This window comes from Triplophysa rosa, linkage group LG23 (assembly GCF_024868665.1).
Source record: "Triplophysa rosa linkage group LG23, Trosa_1v2, whole genome shotgun sequence".
NCBI classification, from domain to species: domain Eukaryota; kingdom Metazoa; phylum Chordata; class Actinopteri; order Cypriniformes; family Nemacheilidae; genus Triplophysa; species Triplophysa rosa.
In genome coordinates this window covers 16,576,521-16,595,255 of record NC_079912.1, presented here as the reverse complement: position 1 = coordinate 16,595,255, position 18,735 = coordinate 16,576,521, and the positions used below count along the sequence as shown (strand labels likewise).

Below are 18,735 nucleotides of genomic sequence, written 5' to 3'. Positions count from 1 at the left end.
AAATCGTGTAGTAGATATTATTTATTACATTATTACATCAATCCAAACTTTTTATTGTATGGCCTTTTATTATTATATAACCAAACAAGCACGTATTTCATGTCAAATCTGAACTTTATTATCACTAAGTTGTCTGCAAAATTCTTTATGCTAAAATAAACATGGGCGCCCCCTTGCGGTTGTAAAAATCGCCCGCCTTGCGTCATGAGAGAGTGACAGAGAGAGAGAAACAGAGGCAGAGCCGCACACACATACACACCGCTGCGATCAGCGAGTCCTACCGTACTGACAGTCCACATCTTACCCTGCGGACTCTAACGGCGGAGCCCTTCAGATATGGCGGGGCTTCGTTGAGAGAGACACAAAATCTCCGTGCGCTATCGTTCAGCTCGTTTTTGGACGCGCGTCTCCCCAGCCCTCCATATGCACCGCTGCGGCGCGGAGAAACGGGAGCAGCGCTGAAAGAGTCGGCGGAGAAAGCAGAAGAAAGAGGACGAGAGTGATATCCCCCCGTGAACGGACAATGGCGGATCGCGATGCGCTGCCCCTTCCGTTGGAAGTGCGGGCCAGATTGGCAGAGCTGGAGCTGGAGTTATCCGAAGGTACGGTTGACATTATTAACGACTTATTCTTTCGAAAATACGTTTGTTGCGGAGGGATACGTTAACTGCCCTCCTCCTCCCTCCACCCCAAAACCCACCACCACCTCCACCATACCGACACAACCAACACCAGATGTTCTGAGGCAATTATTATCGCCGCGGTTTGCGTTCGGAAAAGCGTTTGGAACGCGAGTCGCGGCGCTTTGATTCCCGCCGCATTTCCTTTGTTATCTATTTGTGTCCATTCCAATTGACCTTGAGGAAACCATTGAAAGACTTCAGGGTTCAGAATTGATTTTTTTACCGTCAGGTTTTTAGAAAACGCGTTCCCTTGGGACCAAAATACTGCCACTGAATCTTAATTTATCGCTTGATTTACATATGTTTCATGTCTGTCTTTGTGTTTATATTTACCCCACTACAGTGTCCTCATTGTGTATAGCGGGGGCATTTAGGTAAACAACCAGTTTTCCTCTCAACTGCCTTCTCATCGTCTCATAAAGAGCCCGAAATTCATCTAGTCATCGTTATAGATGTCAAGTAAACGTCACTCAAATACTCATATTGTTTTGTATACATTTTTCAGACGTGTCAGATGCGACAATCATGACATTTCACGAGCGTCTGAGTGAAGTGGCGTAACTGGTCGCTAATGTCAATTTTCTCCGTTTTAATTATAGCGTCTGGCAACAGTTCGCAATGTGTGTGCGTGTGTGTGTGTGTGTGTGTGTGTGTGTGTGATGTGTGGCAGGCGTGATTGTCCGCTGTGTGTAGATCTCGACCATTTAAGGCGATAAGTGCTAGTGCATTTGTTAACCCTGCCTCAAAGTTCCAGCAGACAGCAGGGCCTGCATCTCCAAATCATCCTCAAACACACTGCACCAACCTCTATAGATGGATAGGTCACAGACATTCTTGCTGGGTTGTATTCAAATTCATCCAAGTTGTAGATATTTCATCCAAACATAACATTTTGCTATCATTTATTCACCCTCGTGGTATTTTGAAAACTGTATATGTCATATAAAACCTGAAAACAAAAGAAGTTTTTTGAGAAATGTCTCTGTGATTTTGTGTCCATACAATGGAAGTCAATGGGAGGCAAGAAGATATTTTGAGAAATGTCTCTGTGGTTTTGTGTCCATGCAATGGAAGTCAATGGGAGGCAAGAAGATATTTTGAGAGATGTCTCTGTGGTTTTGTGTCCATAAAATGGAAGTCAATGGGAGGCGGTGTTGTTTGGTGTGGTTAGCAACGTTCTTCAAAATATCTTCTTTTGTGTACTGCAGAAGATAGAAAGTCATACAGGTTTGAAATGACATAATGAGAATTCTCATTTTCTTTAAATGCAATTTGTTGTACATTTATATGTACCATGGTCAATCTGATTCATTCTTCATTTTAATGAGGTTATGTTAGTAAATCTGAGCTATTCTGTCAAAGGTATGTCCATAGAGATAAAGCAAGAAGAAAGACCTACCGATATGAATCACTGCTTCTTTAGAAAGCTTATGACAGTCAGATTATGACTTTCATTTCTGACCATAATTTTAAACGCGCTTGCTAATGTATTATCATTATTGATGTTCTTGTCAGTAGGACAATATCTGGAGTGATGCAAATGCTTCTTATGTTCCCCTGTTTAAAGTGTAATTTCAATGAATTATGGTGATGACGGAATGTTTTTTAGTCGCCCGTTAAGCTTCATTAGTCATAATAAGATCAGTTTTTAAGGATTTTCACTTTACGACGGCGATGGTGGAATATTCTGCCCCTGTTCCCGCCCTGCACGACGCTTCTGAACCTTTGCTTGTGTTTTTGTTTGCCTTTGTGGAAATAAGATGCTCCCTTGCTATTCCAGCGTAGCTTGTGGTGCTGTTTAGCAGTGTGCTCATGGAGAGGTGATTATCTCAGTGTGTTGGCACAGGATGAAAGACCTAGAAAATTACCAAACGTCTGCTCATCAGTTTGCCGACTCGAAACATTTGAATGTTTACTGACCCGCAAGGTCCTCGAGGGCGATTTTGGGTTTTGCAAAACTAACTGTTGGAACTGTTTGCACATACGTTGTGACGAAAATCACGTCATTTTCACTTTTAGTGTTTCAGATGTAGGATCTGAACCATCGCGTTTCTGAGTCATATTGGGATGTTGCACATCTCGAACTCTCATTGCGTGCCACAAGTTTGATCTATTAAAGGATCAGGACTTCACATTGAGACACTTTGAGAGTGTGGATTATACAGTATATACACTGTGAGTGTTAATTTGACATTTTTTAACACTGCCGATTTTGATTTGATATTTTAGTGATCCCAACATTAACAGTGTACATCTTATTGGAAAGGACATATTTAACTTTTTTTTATATTTGCATGTTTAAGAAAGAAATGCATCTCCTGCAGTTTGTCACAGCAAATAATTTTGCAATGTCGATAGTCAATTTTTGTATAAATAGTCACCGCTATAATGCATCTTTATATTTTTCACTTTGGTTTTACTCTCTTACGTCGGTCTTATGCATGTTTCACATACTGTACATTGGCGGCTTGTTCTTCATGGAGCAATGCTGGTTGATGGTTGGTTTTGATTTTTATAGCTTCAACATCTCCTCCAGATTTGCTTCTTGCAATGGTCTCCTGTCTATGCTGGCAGACTCTTAATGGATACAAATTCTTCAAACTCAGTATTGGTCTTGTTCATGCCAAATAAAGGATGAATGGATCTAATTTCAGCCTCAGGGTAACACTGTTAGTAAGTGAAAAGGTTATGTTGTTAAACAGGGGTCATGCTGGCTGTGGAAGCAAGGAACCTCTTTTTGACCACCGATTTAAGACTTTCTCTTTTGAGATTGTAATCCGAAAGGAATATACTGTATTTGTGTGTTTATATCATTTGCACTTTTGACACTATTCACAGTTTTTACGTAGAAACGCATTCATGTTTTTTTTTCATGAAAACTGAGATATTTCTCAATATAAACGGTTCATTCCTCAAGGGTTCTTTTTATGTTCAGTAGAAACTTAAAAAAACTGGTAAAGGATTCCAGGGCCAAACTCTCTGTTAGTTTTACTCTCTGTTAGTTTTTATTGTCCATACAATGATAGTCAATGAGGTCCAGTGTTGTTCGGTTACCAACATTCTTCAAAATATCTTCATTTGTTGCCTGCAGAAGAAAGTCATGCAGGTTCAGAATGACATGTGGCTGACTAAACGATGAAAGAACTGCTATACATCGAATCAGAAGAAGAGAGGTGTAATGACAGAACGGTCCAGAGGTGTGTTAGGGGTTCTGATGAGAGCTGACAGAGCCTGTGTAGTAGGGTCGTGGAGTCGCGTGCGGCACGAGGCAGCGGAGCTCAGGTTGTGTCTCTGCCAGTCACCTGGGCCTGGACACGGGAGATCATGACATTTACTAAATGCCATAAATTATTTGTAAGCCGTGCCAGACGGACAGTATTTCACTAGTTTAGCTGCATTATGGGCTGATTTTGCATGATTTTAGACGTTTTGTTTACGTTTATAGTGTTTTAAATGTAATTGATCAAGCCTTCCCATGTGAGGATTGCATACTAAGGAACAGGTGCTGAAGCACCTGGCATGACTTCATTTCCTATCTTCCATCTCTTTAGTCTCTGCGGGAGTAAACCATGAGTCCTGGTTTCCGTCTCTGTTTCGGCTTCAGCAATATTCCATAGAAACCACATATTAAACGGCATTTCCTAGTGTACAGCAGCACATCATAATGTTTCCTCTCTCTTGTCTTCTTGCTTCCTCGTGATCTGTGATAATTCTTTTTAAAACTGTATTGCAAAGAATTGCAATACAATTTTGTAGTTATTATTTGCTGTAGTTAACATTAATGAACATTTCTTTCATCATTTACTCACCCTCACATCATTCCAAACCTGCATGACTTCTTTTATGCAGAACATAAAAGAAGATATGTTGAAGAATGTTGGTAACCAAACAAAATTGGCCCTCATTGACTTGCATTGTATGGACACCACCGCTGAGACATTTCTCAAAATATCATCTTTTGTGTTGCACAGAAGAGTCTTATACGGGTTTTGAACATCATGAGGGAGAAAAACCTATGACAGAATTTTTATTTTTGTGTGAACCATCCCTTTAATGTTTTTTCCTTTGAGAAAATCCAATGTTAAAGATTTTTATGTAAACAATGATGAGAATTTGACTTGATCCGACTTGTCATGAAAACAATACCACTTCATTGCGGTTGAGATGAAACTGAACAGGTTCTCGACAGGCTTCACGACACATTCTCTCAAGAAACGGACATCGCACTTGTGTCTTTTCTAGCCGTGACAAAGGAGATCTGTTGCTGCAAATCTCCTTTGACTGCTGTTAGCCGTATGGGATTATGTCATTCCTCTGACCTCCAAACTGCTTATCCGCCACTTTCATCCAATCACTGTTGTCCACTGACCCCCCGTGCCCTCCCACTCAAAGCAGATGTTAAGATGTAATGGAGAAGATTGCTATTCCAAAGTTGTTTTTCTTCTTCCAAACAAACATATTATATTTCATGAGCGTGTACGAATTGCATTCCTGTTGGACTGACAAAATCTTGTCAGCATGTGTTGCAGATGCTCTACCTCCAAATAACCTTCCTTAATGATGTGTTACAGTTACACAAGCTCCGGAAAGGCCTCTACATATCCAGTTTACCCACATGCTACGCGTGGATCGTCATTTTTTGTCTTTGTTGTGACTGTTGGAATTATAGCATGTGAACCACACGATAATCTTAGGCGTCAGTCTGTCAACCCGTAGCGTAAGAGGAGCCATCAAAGGGGAGGGGAAGAGATGGACGAGCACAAACGGCTACATTTTAACCCAAACCAAGCGTATTTATTACACCGTCACTTAATAAACCGTCAAACTCGCACCATTTATTAGAGAAAGTAGCCACTTATTGCTTTAGGAAAGGCTGTAAACAATTTCACACCTTGCTGACCGACTCTTGCTGCAGTGAAGCTAAATGTTTTCCTTCTTGGCTTTGAGGACATTTTTTATAAGGTAATTGAGCTGAATGCATATTTTTGCTTTTATGACTTGCTTCTGCAGAACACAAAAGAAGATATTTGGAAGAACGTCGGCAACCAAACAATGGCGGTACCTATTGACATGCATTTATGTTTTGTCCATACAATAGAAGTGAAGGAGAACCGCTGTTGTTCGATTGCCAACATTTTTCAAAATATCTTCTTTTGTGTTCTGCAGAAGAACAAAAGTCATACAGGTTTGAAATGACAAGAAATGACAGAATTTCCATTTTTGGTTGAATTTTCCCTTTAAGGCTAGGCTACGTTCGTAAGCAAACCCTCATACGAGGACACAGCTGCATCAGAGCAGCACGTGTTCAGCGCTGCCTTTAACGTAAACCTTCACATCCTGCTTGTGTTGACCTTTAACCCCGTCGCTAAGCGAAAGGTGTAAGCTCATTTCCCTCGGCTGGTGAGCCTGAAGGCCGTCCTGATTACAGGTTGCTCCAACTAAATAGAAAGGGAGACACCTGGTGTGATGATTTATGACATCATAATGAGTGTTTTGGGGCCGAACACGTGTCGTAAATAAAGCATTATCTGAAATGGTGTCATTTGCATGATTGTACAGCTGAAAGGGACTTGGATATGGACTCGGCATTTCTCGCTTGGTTGATAATGCGCTTGATAAAACGTATGACTCAGAGATAGATGGAGAAACCTTTCCTGGCCGGCCTGAAGTGTTTAACGTCTATCTTCAGATGTTTCTGATAAGCGATAAACATTTTTTCACTTGTATGTGGAACGCACGAGGTAAGCTCTTGGAAAGGTTGTGAGCTTAGGGCTCTAATTCAGCTGTTAGGCTCTGATAAACTTCTAATTGGAGGTAAAATTGTCAGCTAATGAGTTTAATAAGAAAAATATTTTACCATGTTGGATTTCACACGCACTTGGTGTTAAAACTTAACAGATGTCTAAGTTGCCCTTCATGAACTTAGATTACTGCATGTGGAGAAGAGGCTTGTTTTGTTTTAGATGGAGATGCTTGTAAGAACTGCAACAATTAAACCTCAAGGTGTGGGATTTGTAAATTGAGTTACCCGAAAGTTGAATTGAGACATGCATGGGATCATAGTCACGTGATAAGCAGGCATGCTTGCAGTCAGACAGGACTGAAGGACAGACAGCAGCGTGCGGTGCGCAGCAGCAGCGTCAGTTTTGCCGTCCTCTGAAGCCGCTATAGGAATGCAGTCATGTGGTCTCAATCAGGTCCTCTGTTTACATCACAGCGCTGCTCAGGAACAATGTGCTTGTGTTTCCATGCCTTCAGAGACCCGTTCCCTCATTCTTATCTGTCCAGAGCTTTGATCCGTATCATCACTTATTTTAAACTCCATTTGAACACGCACAGTTGAGTGTACGCTAGGAAAAACGAATATAATACAAAGTCGAAGAAAATGAAGTGTAAAACAAACAGATGAGGAATGAGGAAAAAATAAAGCAGCACATCTCAAATAGAGACGCCGTTAGAGATTCTATTAGTGTATTAGTGAGATTGACTCTTTTGTAGTTGAGATTTTTTATCAGTATATGACATTTTTTTTCGAGGCGAGGTTGCGAATTGCAACCAATGGCTCACTCCACCGCTCACCCCTCCCTTTCGAAGCACTGCTGCGGCTGACACAGAACTAAGATGTCGTTACGTATTTACAAAATGCGCTCTGTAGAGCAGTTTGTCCTTTTAGGGCTACTGTAGAAACAACATGGCGAATAACATGCAAGGGGACCCGCGCAGGGCTCCAGACTACGACTAAATGGTCACATTTTGCGGCATGATTTCGAGACGGCGTGAGCATTTTTTACAAGTACTCACGCATGTGCAAATTTGGAATTTCTTCTAGATGTTATTTCATGTGGAAAGACTAGTAGAACACGAGCCCGCCACCAGTGCAGGCTGTGTGTGATAGTCAACTGCGCACCAGTGCGCGGGTCACTGACATGTCACTGATGTTTCCTGCGGACGCGCACAATCCAGGTCGTCATTGACAAGCACACACACAACGTGAGTTCAATACTATGAGTCACTTTTGTCTGTTTCTTGAGCCCAAGGACGAACGATTTGATATTTGAGATGTTTAAAACTAAACTAACCACGGAGGACTTCAGGAAACTTCATTTATCTGTTGATTACTTGAGACAGCGCTGGATCATCTCAAATTGTTTCACAGCAAGAACGAACGACAGGCGAATGCTCTTGTTAAGTTTTATTTTACATCATATTTACATGTTGTGTGAACATGAGGAAAAGTGTCTTTAATACACAATAAAATCATCGTAAGAACATAACACGAGGGCTTTCATTTTGCTTTAATGTGTAACACTGTAAACAATGAATACTTTTTGACAAGCACAATTTCTGTTGGTTCAAATGAATTCAGATTACAGTCTCTCTATTTAGCACCAATCAATTTTCAGTCAGGGGCTACAGTGCTCCTAGTAAAAAAAGTTAGTCTGGAGCCCTGCTGCGGTGTATGTAGATAGAAATAGCTCATTGTAAAGTAATTAAAACATAACGCTTCATAATGTAAGCTCTTTATACACCTCTGAAGACAGTTATGTATATGAATTGGCCGTTCCGTCAATAGATCCTCCAAAAAATTACACAAATTCAAGAGTCTGCAATTCCCAGTTTTTGTCGATAAACCCAGTTTTTTGCAACTTTGACTCGTAACACATCTCATGTTATTGCCTGCTTAAGTTGAATCACTTTGTTATACGTAAAACTTTGGATAAGCGTTTGCTTAATGCTTAAATGTGAATGAGTTGTCTCAGATTTGTCACTTTCAATGCACTTCTTTTATAGCCATGTTTCACATTGTGAATCGGTATACGGTATGCAACATGAACGTAATTTAAGATGGCATTTTGAAGTAAAAAAAGCAGCATTTTTTTGTGATTTCTGTTTTGATGTGATTTTGATTCAACTTGCCTATATATTGATATATTCTACGTATATTCAATGCTTCTTTAATCTAGATTAGTCAACTAATTATTTTGGCAACACGCTGACTAGTCGATTGTGAAAATATGCTTATCTTAGTTTTGCTCATTCAACATCCAGTTTTTACTTTTGTCTGAGCTATCAGCTCTTCACACGTAATGACCATAAAGCTTAGTTAAATAGACAAATAAAGATCAATTTTGGCATCAAAGCTTGAGATTTCGCTTCCAAATGAGTTTTGTAATGATGAAATCAGGGTCACGGGGAGTGTTTCCAATGCGGGGGATTTTGATAGACTCAAGACCGTTAGGCCATGATTTGTGTTGGTATTATGCTACAAGTAAGAAGGATTTTCTATTGATTAAAACCAGTGGGCTCAGGCCATTTGTTCAACCACAGGACAAATGCGGCCCATGTTTAGTCCAATTGGAATGGACAATGTTCTTCAGATATTAAGCCAAGTGTACAACCAATGAGTATACAAAGCATTTCTGCTATTTACACCATTTAAAACAGGACTTTTCTGTTCTGTCAAATTAGTCGTGCACAGTTCTTTCCTATACGTTTCTTGCATCTTGTGAATCCAGCCTGGGCAAGCCGCCAAATATGTGACTTTCTACAGGTTTATATTCAGTATCAATGACAAATCCTGGAATATCAGAGCCATTGGAGCATTAACTTCATATCGAAAGAGAACAGGACTCTGCGTAAGATCTCTCCACACCAAAGAAGATAAAAAATAGAAGAGAGCTGTTGGCTAACGCTCACTGTTTTCAATTTCGCATTCCCTGTATGGGAAAGAATGTGCTTTTGTGTTTTTGGACACTGCAGCACGGGTTGTTAAAGGTTTAGTGGCCATGCATTTTTACATTTTGTTCTATGGCACATTTTTAAATGTTGGTTAATTGGAGATTAAGTGTTCGAAATTCAGACAGAAAGAAAGACAACGGCGTGACATAAACAAGATGATAGTTTTCTAGAACCTGCGGTCTAGTGTCTAGTTGCCTTCTAAGGCAACATCCTAACCCAAATAAAAGCTTATAGGTGACTGAACTGGAACGCTCTCCATAGACAGAAGCCCAAAACACAAACCGTGTTCCTCACAAGAAGCATGACTCGACGTGGTTTGACGTCAGTCGCTAAACTAATGATGACAGTAGACGGTAGATTTTAACTTTTCAACCTTTTGTTTTCAATGTCCTTAAAAACATCTTCTTTTGTGTTCTGGAGAAAGTCATACAGGTTTGTGATGACGTAAATGATGACAGACTTTTCATTTTTGGGTGAACTATTCCTCGTATTTGTTGTCAAATCTTTTTATATCACTGAATACATCTCAAAATGCCGTCTAGTTAGGCACCTCATTTGTCTTCCCAACATATCTGATATTAAGGGATGAAAAATCTCGCACCCTCTTTGATATTTCAAGACGGATGCATTTCAAGATTGCACTTGGCTCTGCATCCAAACCGCGGTCACGCCCCTTGCCGGAGGACGCCGCGGAAATGATCTCATTCTTTCCACGGCAGGCACGGCATCATGGCCGGCCAGTGCTTTTGGAACAGAGACAGATAGAAAATGATAGAGAGAATAAAAGAAAGCACGATGGAGGCTCGTGAGTCACGCCAGACCCTCTGCCGCTCTGCACCCTGACTCTTTCAATGCACAACTCGTCTTTAATTATTCAGCTTTGCCAGCCCAGAGGCCCTGCCTCTGTGAAACCATGGGCACATTAAGACCCGTGGATGACAATGCGCTCTATTCATAGGCGGTCTCTGAGCGGGCCTTTTTTAGCGCTCGGGAGCATGTGAAGGCTGTGGTATGAGAACGCGCAGGGCTTTGTCTCATGGGACCGTTGGGATGTGGAGAGCCTGCGTGTTTTTCCAGAGTCAGCCAGACTTGTATTTTTGCTCTCACATTGTGACCTAAATTCACATTTGTTACTGTGGTAAACTGAACACCTTTGAGGTTGTAGGTATCTGTACAACCGTTTGTTGAATGTCGCCGTTGTGCCTTACTGCAGGTCAAAGGCCCAATGTCGCAAATACATCAAGACAGTTTGTGACTCCTCTGAGTTCCGCCGTGTGTTGAATATTACATGATTTTGTGTGACTGGGTTTTTCAGAGCTCCACCTGGACACATTCGTCCAGACCATCTTGCTGTTGTCAGGAGTTCATCTCAACTATGGCAGTCTGACTCTTTTTTGCTGGCATCATCCCCGACGCATGACTTTGTAGGCAGTTAAGGTGTTTGTTTCAATGCGTTTTAAAATCCAGGTGCTTTAATGCACTTCAGGCGCTTTAAGAGAAGAATGCGTGCCCAGCTATGCTGCAGAGATAAGACTCAAACGTTGATTTCAGTCACACCCCCTTACTGATGGTTCTGATTTCTGCGTTATCGCAAAGGAAAGAATTTCAGAGGGAATCGCTTACTTTCCCTGTTTTTCTCTTGAGACATGAAAGGTCCCGTGTGTAATTTTTTGGAGGATCTATTGACAGAAATGTAAGATAATATACGTAACTATGTCTTCAGAGGTGTATAAAGACCTTACATAATGAAGCATGTATTTTTATTACCTTAGAATTTCTATCTGTATACATCGCGGGTAGGGCTGTCACGATTAGTAAATAATCGTCTCATCGCGATTGTTTCACCTCATCGCGATGGTTTCAGATCATCGCAATTATTGCACATCTCTATAGAAGACACTAGGGGGAGCTGTAGTGCATTTGCATATTGCATATTTTAGTGTATATATTGTTACTAAAGCATGGTAATACTTGTCAAATGTACCACCACAACACAATCACTTAAAAAAAACTAAAACATATACAAATTACCTGCAGTACAATTTAATATTATTTAAGCAAATCTCATTGTGAAAACCAGTCTACCAAAATTTAATTAACATACAAGTAAAATTTTATTGTAGTCTTGCAAGTGAGAAAAAAACAGACTAGAAGCTTTTCTATGACTGATAGTATTTTAATGGTGGCTTCAATTCACACCTGATCAATTTACTTAATTTACAAGTGTTTGGTGGTTGTATTATTGACAGGTAAAAGCCTAAACCTTAAATATATGATGACCCAATTTTTTCCGATGTATTTCCAAGACAAAAACAGTCTTGTATTCAGAACAATATGGTCATTTCAATCGCTGAATCAAAAATGTATGAGAATTAAATGTCAAAGCTCAAAAACAGACAATTAATCGTCATAATCGCCAAAGCCCTAAAACAGACAATTAATCGTCATAATCGCAATGATTTATTAGACAATTAATCGTCAATCAAATTTCATAATCGTGACAGCCCTAATCGCGGGTCCCCTTACATGGAGCCCTGTGTCAGCCACCATAGTGCTTTGGAGGGGAGGAGTGTGCCATTGGTTGCAGTTCGCAACCTCACCGCTAGATGCCGCTAAATTTCATACACTGGACCAGGGATAGTTCACTCAAAAATAAAATATTTATAATTTTTAAAAGACTTTATAATATAAAGTCAATGAAAGGCAGGTTTTATTAAAAACTACAACGGGTTAAAAATATAAATAAGTGGTCTGTATGTCTTAACACTTCACCCCAAAATTCTGTAATTTTTCACCCTTGTTTCTGTGGAAAACAAAACAAAAGATGGAGGCCTGTGTTGTTTGGTTGCCAACGTTATTCAAAATAACTTATTTTGCGTTCTGCAGAAGAAAAAGTCATACAGGTTTGACAAGAGGGTGAGTAAATGATAAGAAGTGTTCATTTTTTGGGTGAACTATCCCCTTAAATATATGTAAATTTATTCTGAAGGTAGAATATTTGAATATTCAAAGTCATTGGAAGCCATAGGATAGTCTTTTGTTAAAAAACAGACCAAATATAAGTCGTTTTTTATGGACCGTGACGGGTGTAACTGACATTAAATATGTGCAGGTGTGAGCTTTGGTGGACTATTTCTCAAAAATGTAGAATCATTTCCAGCTCACCTAACACTACCTTTAAAAGGTCTTCTGTGGTGTTTCATCTCCTGTAAAATGCTGTACTTGACCTACACTTGAATAATGTAATGAAATCTAAAGGTGATGGAATGCCACTGATTTTGATTTAATATGCGTTTTTGCATTTTGGAAAGTCACGGTTGACGGATGCTGACATTTTACACCTGGCGTCGTGAAGCGTGAGTCCATGTAGCTCGTCTCCACCACCAGCACCTTTAAAACACTCGACCTCTCTCTTCAGTTAACCTGATTCCCAGCCGTCCATCCCCTTTCACTCCACGCTGGCACGTCCATGTCGCCGGACACTAAACAGAACCCATCTCGGTTTGAGAAGCTCTCGAAACAAGAGTCGCTTCCACACGCCCCTTCTCATAAATCGATACCAGGCTTTAAACACTACCAGAGTTTTTTCAGCCAAAGGACTGGGGGAAACAAGTACGGTCTTTTTTTTGTCAAAGTAATCCCATTTTTAAACCATGAGAGAACTTTGAATCTCAAAAGACAGGTTAAGCTTCTATAATCCTTTGTTAGGACCAACGGCCGCTGTGCTTCTGCAGGACGCGTGCGTATATAAAGCTGAGGAAATGGATGGACGTAATGGAGAGAAGCTGTTATGAGTTGTTGGGAGAGAAAGGCATGCGTGGTTGTCTGAAGTTGCGTCCACACAGTAAGTCTTTTCTTTGGAATAAGGAATGCGTTCCCGATGATAATGCGATGAATTGAACTCGGGCTGGGTTGACATTTAATTCTGCGGTTTTTCGGCCTTCTGTCTTTGGACACTCTCACCCTAATGACCAAATGTGACTTTTGTTGTACGACAGCTTTGTTACATTGCAAACTCTGTATTTCCACGGGTCACTCGCGTCAGGACTCTTACACCTACACCACTCGCCCTGAGCAACATCTGTCTCTGACAAAGATGAAATAGTCACAAAATGTATAATCTATTGATTCCTGTTCATGGACATGAATTTCCCCTTTCTTCTTGTCACTCATCACAACTTTCCATATACAAATATATATCTGGGTAGTTGACAAATATACTGTCCTATGATTTTGTGTCAAAAAATGTAGAAAACTGTAAATTATATATTATTTTATATGATTCAATTAATATTTATATTTACAATATAAGAAAGCATAAGAGAGATTTATTTGTATTGTTAGTTTTTTTTGTCAATATTTTAGCTGTCACACCATAGGACACATGTACAGTCTATTTGTCAACATAGTATACAAGGTTGCTTGTACATTTATCCATAGGTTTCGTATAATGTGCATGATTTCCCGTGAGATTTTGTGGATAAAAAACAAAGAGTAAGGTTTTAAAGTGATATACTAAGCAAAAGTGATGTATTTGTAACTTTTTTTGTGAATTTAATGTTTTGTTTTTAATGTTATTATTACTGAAGAAGGACCAAATATTGATCGTAATTAAATACTTTTTAAAAACAATTTAATAAAATATTTAAAAATGTTTTTACATTTTATTTTGTTAATTAAATGACTTTGTTTTCCAAATATTATCAACATTTAACAGAATATGTATCTGTGTTAACAAAACTATGAATCGGTAATCTAGTCAGATATTTATTAATAATGATATGATTAATGATAAATTATTTTTATTGATTCTAACCCGACTGTCTTCAGTTTGGTAAAAGAAACAGCTTATAAGAGTTATTCAGTGAATTATTGAATTTTGTTTGTATATTTGCTGCTGCATGCGATTGTGATTTTTTTTCATGCAGGAAACACTGAAGTATGAAACCTTTGGCTATATTGACTGCCAGTGTACCTTTTGTAAGAGCTTCATGATGGACCTACTTGCAAAACTTCATGCAAGAGAGGTTGTGGTAACCGGTGTGCGCTCGAAGGGGGTCATGTCAGGTAGACGTTTGCATTTCAAAATAGTGATTTGTCATAACGCACACATATACTCAAACATACTGCTTGTCTCATGAACACAAGTGCTCATGTGTATTGTGCATTAAAAGGCCTTTTCTCTGGTGCACACAAAGCAGGGAGACGGGATATAGTGTCTCGCTCTCGCTCTGTCTCTCTCTCCCCGTCTGTTTTTCACTCTCAGCTCGGCGCGGTCAGGCGTGGCACCTTGTTCCCTGGGTGTTATATTACTCCTCTGCAGGCCCACTCTGTATATATGTATGAGTGCGGTTGTGTGATTGTGTATCCAGTGTGAAGAGCGTGTTCGTCATCTGTAGGCCCGTCTCGAATTCAGCTCACACATCGGCCTCTCCCTACAACCCTAATGCATTCTGGGATTAAACTGTTATCGCGAGGAACCTTTTGCAGATTTTGCACGTCATTCATTCCCGTAAGATCACGAGTCACGACCTCTGAAGTAATAATTCTTGTTACTTAAACCCGTTACTTTTGTATTGGATGTAAAAAACTACATGTGCTGTTTGTCTGTTGCACATTCCAGTCAGTGCATACTTTTTAGTTTTTCTCAGTTCTTCAGCCAGAGAATGAACTGTGATGGCCAGCCAAACAGAAAAGTCTGCTTAAACTTGACAGTTTAATGTTTTTCTCCTCAGTTCTTTATTTCTGAGTGAAACGGCATTTTTGTGGAAAAATGTGTGTGGGGCTAAAAACATTCTTCCATCGGCAATCGATTGGATATTGAAAGGTTGGCTTGTCCACACCGGGACGATAATCGCGCGCGTTTATCATCAACGTTTAAGGCCTCGTGACTAAACAAAGGGCGCCAATGTGAGTGTGCACACCGACACGCAAAGCGGCAGGCGTGAAAGCGTCATTTAAAAAAAATCGCCTCTGGCACGTTTTTTTGGTTTGACGCGCTGCGTTAAAAACTGGCCGACCAATGAGATTGACGCTTTTGTTCACATGCCTGGAGCTGCTGAAGTTACAGTAAAACACGACTTGGTGGCACTCAAGCACAAAACGGTCTTGCCGAGCATACATTGACGAAGAGGAAGCAAGATGAATTCTTCTTCTGTGTGACAAGTGAATGTCAGAAGCATAAAGTTGCACAGCGCCACCTTGTGTACCGGGGTATTTCTGTTTTTCATTAAGCGCCATCTATGTCAGCGAGTGAATTTGCATGTTCACTCGGCTCATCGCCAGTGAAAATCGCTTGGGTATGAACGTCGAAAAAACGACGTCTTGAAATGTGCTGGTGACAAGCGTGTGCGATTATCGTCACGGTGTGTAAAAGTCTTTAGGTTACAAACTGGAATGCAGTTTTGCAGTTGATTGTGAATCTTTATTTAGCTTTAGTTACTTGAACCGTTATAATACATTTATATTAATTATTGGCAATATGTTAGAAAGGCTTTATTTAAAACAATAGCACAAACAATGGCTGATTAGCTGTTTAGCTAGGTTAATTATCTTCAGTGCCTGTCCGGTCTTTGTGATGTCATCCAAATGAAAAAATCCTTTCAGACGTGGATTTTTTCTTTTTATCAAACACTACAAAACAACTTTTTCTTCAGGAATAACATGTACTGATAAATCATGTATGATAAGACCAGGAGCATGTGCTAAAAAAGCAAACAGGCTCACTTTTGATTTCAGGTTGCCTTTAAATGTGTTTATGTTCTTAAACTGATCACAAGACAGCTCAAGACCCCGAGCTCTTTTACCGAGTCCTGTTCGAAATGCCCTGAGGTGTCATCTGCGCCCACTGTATCTGACGTTGTTGGTTACAATAGATGTCTCTGTGTCCGAGGTTATGTGCTCCGCTGGGGAACATTCCTGCCCTTATTGGCTGTGTCAGCTCGGCTCTCGGCGGAGCATTTATCTACAATATTTCCTCAGTATCGACTTGTTGTAAGAGATAAAAAGACGTACTTCCCCACAGATTCAAAATGGGTGTTCATTGTTTCCTGGGTGAAGAGTCTCACCTGTTTCTGTTCAGACGATATTTGGAAACTTTGAATCCTAATTGAGTCTCCTGGTGATGTTTTCCTGTTCGTACATGAAATACATTAGCTTTGACATCAATGCTTGCTTTGTGCTTCGCTCTAAAGTGGAACTTGGAGCCCTCTGGTGATTTAGCATCCTGTGTCCATTCTGTCTGCGGTTCGGGTTGTGCTTACTAAAAAGTTTGGCGTTTGGGATGTGCAGAGGTACATATTTTTTGCCGGTGTGCATTTTTACTTTTTATAAAATATAAGATGATATCTTGTTTCTAGTTTACCCCACTAACTGTTGTTGTCGACTATAGTCAACCATCGTGACCCATCCGCAGTCTGTTGTTATCGACGCGGTCATGTTTCTGTTTATCATGTGACTTTGTGACCTCACTGGGACTTTTGACCTTCTCATTAGGCTGTAATGGGCTTGTGTCGAGCTCACTAATTACTCTTCTTACAGGCTTTACTGCCCCAGCTCTGTGTATTTAGAGGTAAACACAGGTAAGGTCTCTGCAGACCAGTCATGTTCCTTAAACAACTGCTATCAAATACCATATGTAAAAAAGTCAGTTAAACAAATTAAAAGATATTTATCTGGAAACAAGTTATTTAGGAGTAAGGATAGGCTTTTAATACAATCATATAATAATATCAGAGGCAGCAAAATGTAGCGTGATGTCATGTTATATACACATAACTGTGATATTAAAACCCCCTGGATTATCGATATTGCGTTAATTCACGTGTATCCTAATATGGTAAACTATTTAATATATCGTAATATAGTAAACTTTTGTCTTAAGAGTCACAAACCCTCTCTCTGCCTTCCTACACACTAAAAATGTGGGGTAACATTGGGTCAAAAATGGACAAACCCAACGTTTGGGTTAAATGGTTTATATTTGACCCAACAACCCAGCATTTTGGGTTGAAACAACCAAACATAGGTTAATTCATAACCCAACAGTTACAGTGAGGGAAATAAGTATTTGATCCCCTGCTGATTTTGTAAGTTTGCCTACTTACAAACAAATGAAGGGTCTATAATTTTTATGGTGGGTTTATTTTAACTGATAGACACAGAATATTTAAAAAAATCAGGGGAAAAAAATGTTATATAAAGGTTATAAATTGATTTGCATTTCAGTCAGTGAAATAAGTATTTGATCCCCAAGCAAAACATAACTTTGTACTTTGTGGAGAAACCCTTGTTGGCAAGCACAGAGGTCAGACATTTCTGATAGTTGGTCACCAGGTTTGCACATGTGTCCGGATACATTTAGTCCACTCNATATATTTTGTATATTCCCTTTACCAGTTTTAGCAGCAATTTAGCCAGTATGTAGTAAGGTTCTTGTAAATAGTAAAGTGTAGAAGCCATGTGTTTGTTGGATTTATTACCATTTGTATTACCATAATTTAACTACAAACATAAACGATAGCTAGTATAATGAAACTATGGTATTTTTAGTTGGTGTGGTTTTACTAAAGATTATTAATTGGAGTATGGTTCCTATATTAGAAAATGGTAAATTTGTGGATACTGTGGTTTTACTGCAAATACCATCCCTGGTGAAAAAAACAATGAATTTTTTAATTAGAATGAGATTTTTAAATTAAATTCCTCTTTGTAGTGTGTTTTGGGTTTTATTCCAATAGGATTTACCATCCCACCAATAAAATCCATCACATACAAGTAGACAACAAGTATCCATAGTACAATTCCCATTATAACCATTAAATCCATTACATTTTATGTTGTATTTTGGGCAGGGTTCTATTGTTTTTATTTCAACAGGAATACTTCAACTATAGTTACTTCAGTAAAAACATCATTCATTTTCCAAATCGCTTTAAATGATACAGCAGCAGATCAGAAGTTAACACGCACGCGTAGCCAAGGTGTATGTGATGCTTATTTACCGTTTAGCCGTTATGCCGATCATTTTCATGACAATGTTTCTACGATCTTTGACTGATCGTAACTCACAGATGATTACACCACACTTTAACATTGCCTTTTTCGTCTTTTATTGTTCTATTTGCCTTTTCTAGAGCGCTATCAATGGTGTAGCAGCCCTACGTTTACATTTAGTTTAGCGGGGAAGATCCCAGAGTTGCCAGATTTGCGTTAAAAAAATCTGCCAAATGGCCATTCAAAGCTTGCCGGAAAAACGCGAGCTTAGAAAAACTGAAATACTTGGCAACAGTAAAAGGTCCTGGAAGATCGCAAG

The 18,735-nt window shown here is 39.6% G+C and overlaps 1 protein-coding gene across 9 annotated transcripts in view; it reads left to right on the top strand.

The window, feature by feature from the left end:
• The first annotated feature begins 211 nt into the window (after positions 1-211).
• dip2ca (disco-interacting protein 2 homolog Ca) overlaps positions 212-18,735 on the top strand; it is a 100,161-nt gene continuing 81,637 nt past the window's right edge. For all 9 annotated transcript variants that reach the window (XM_057323153.1, XM_057323150.1, XM_057323151.1 and 6 more), the window contains exon 1: positions 212-602. In XM_057323153.1, the coding sequence (XP_057179136.1) occupies positions 524-602 (79 nt within the window). In that variant the 5' untranslated portion in view covers positions 212-523. The remainder of the gene's footprint in view (positions 603-18,735) is intronic.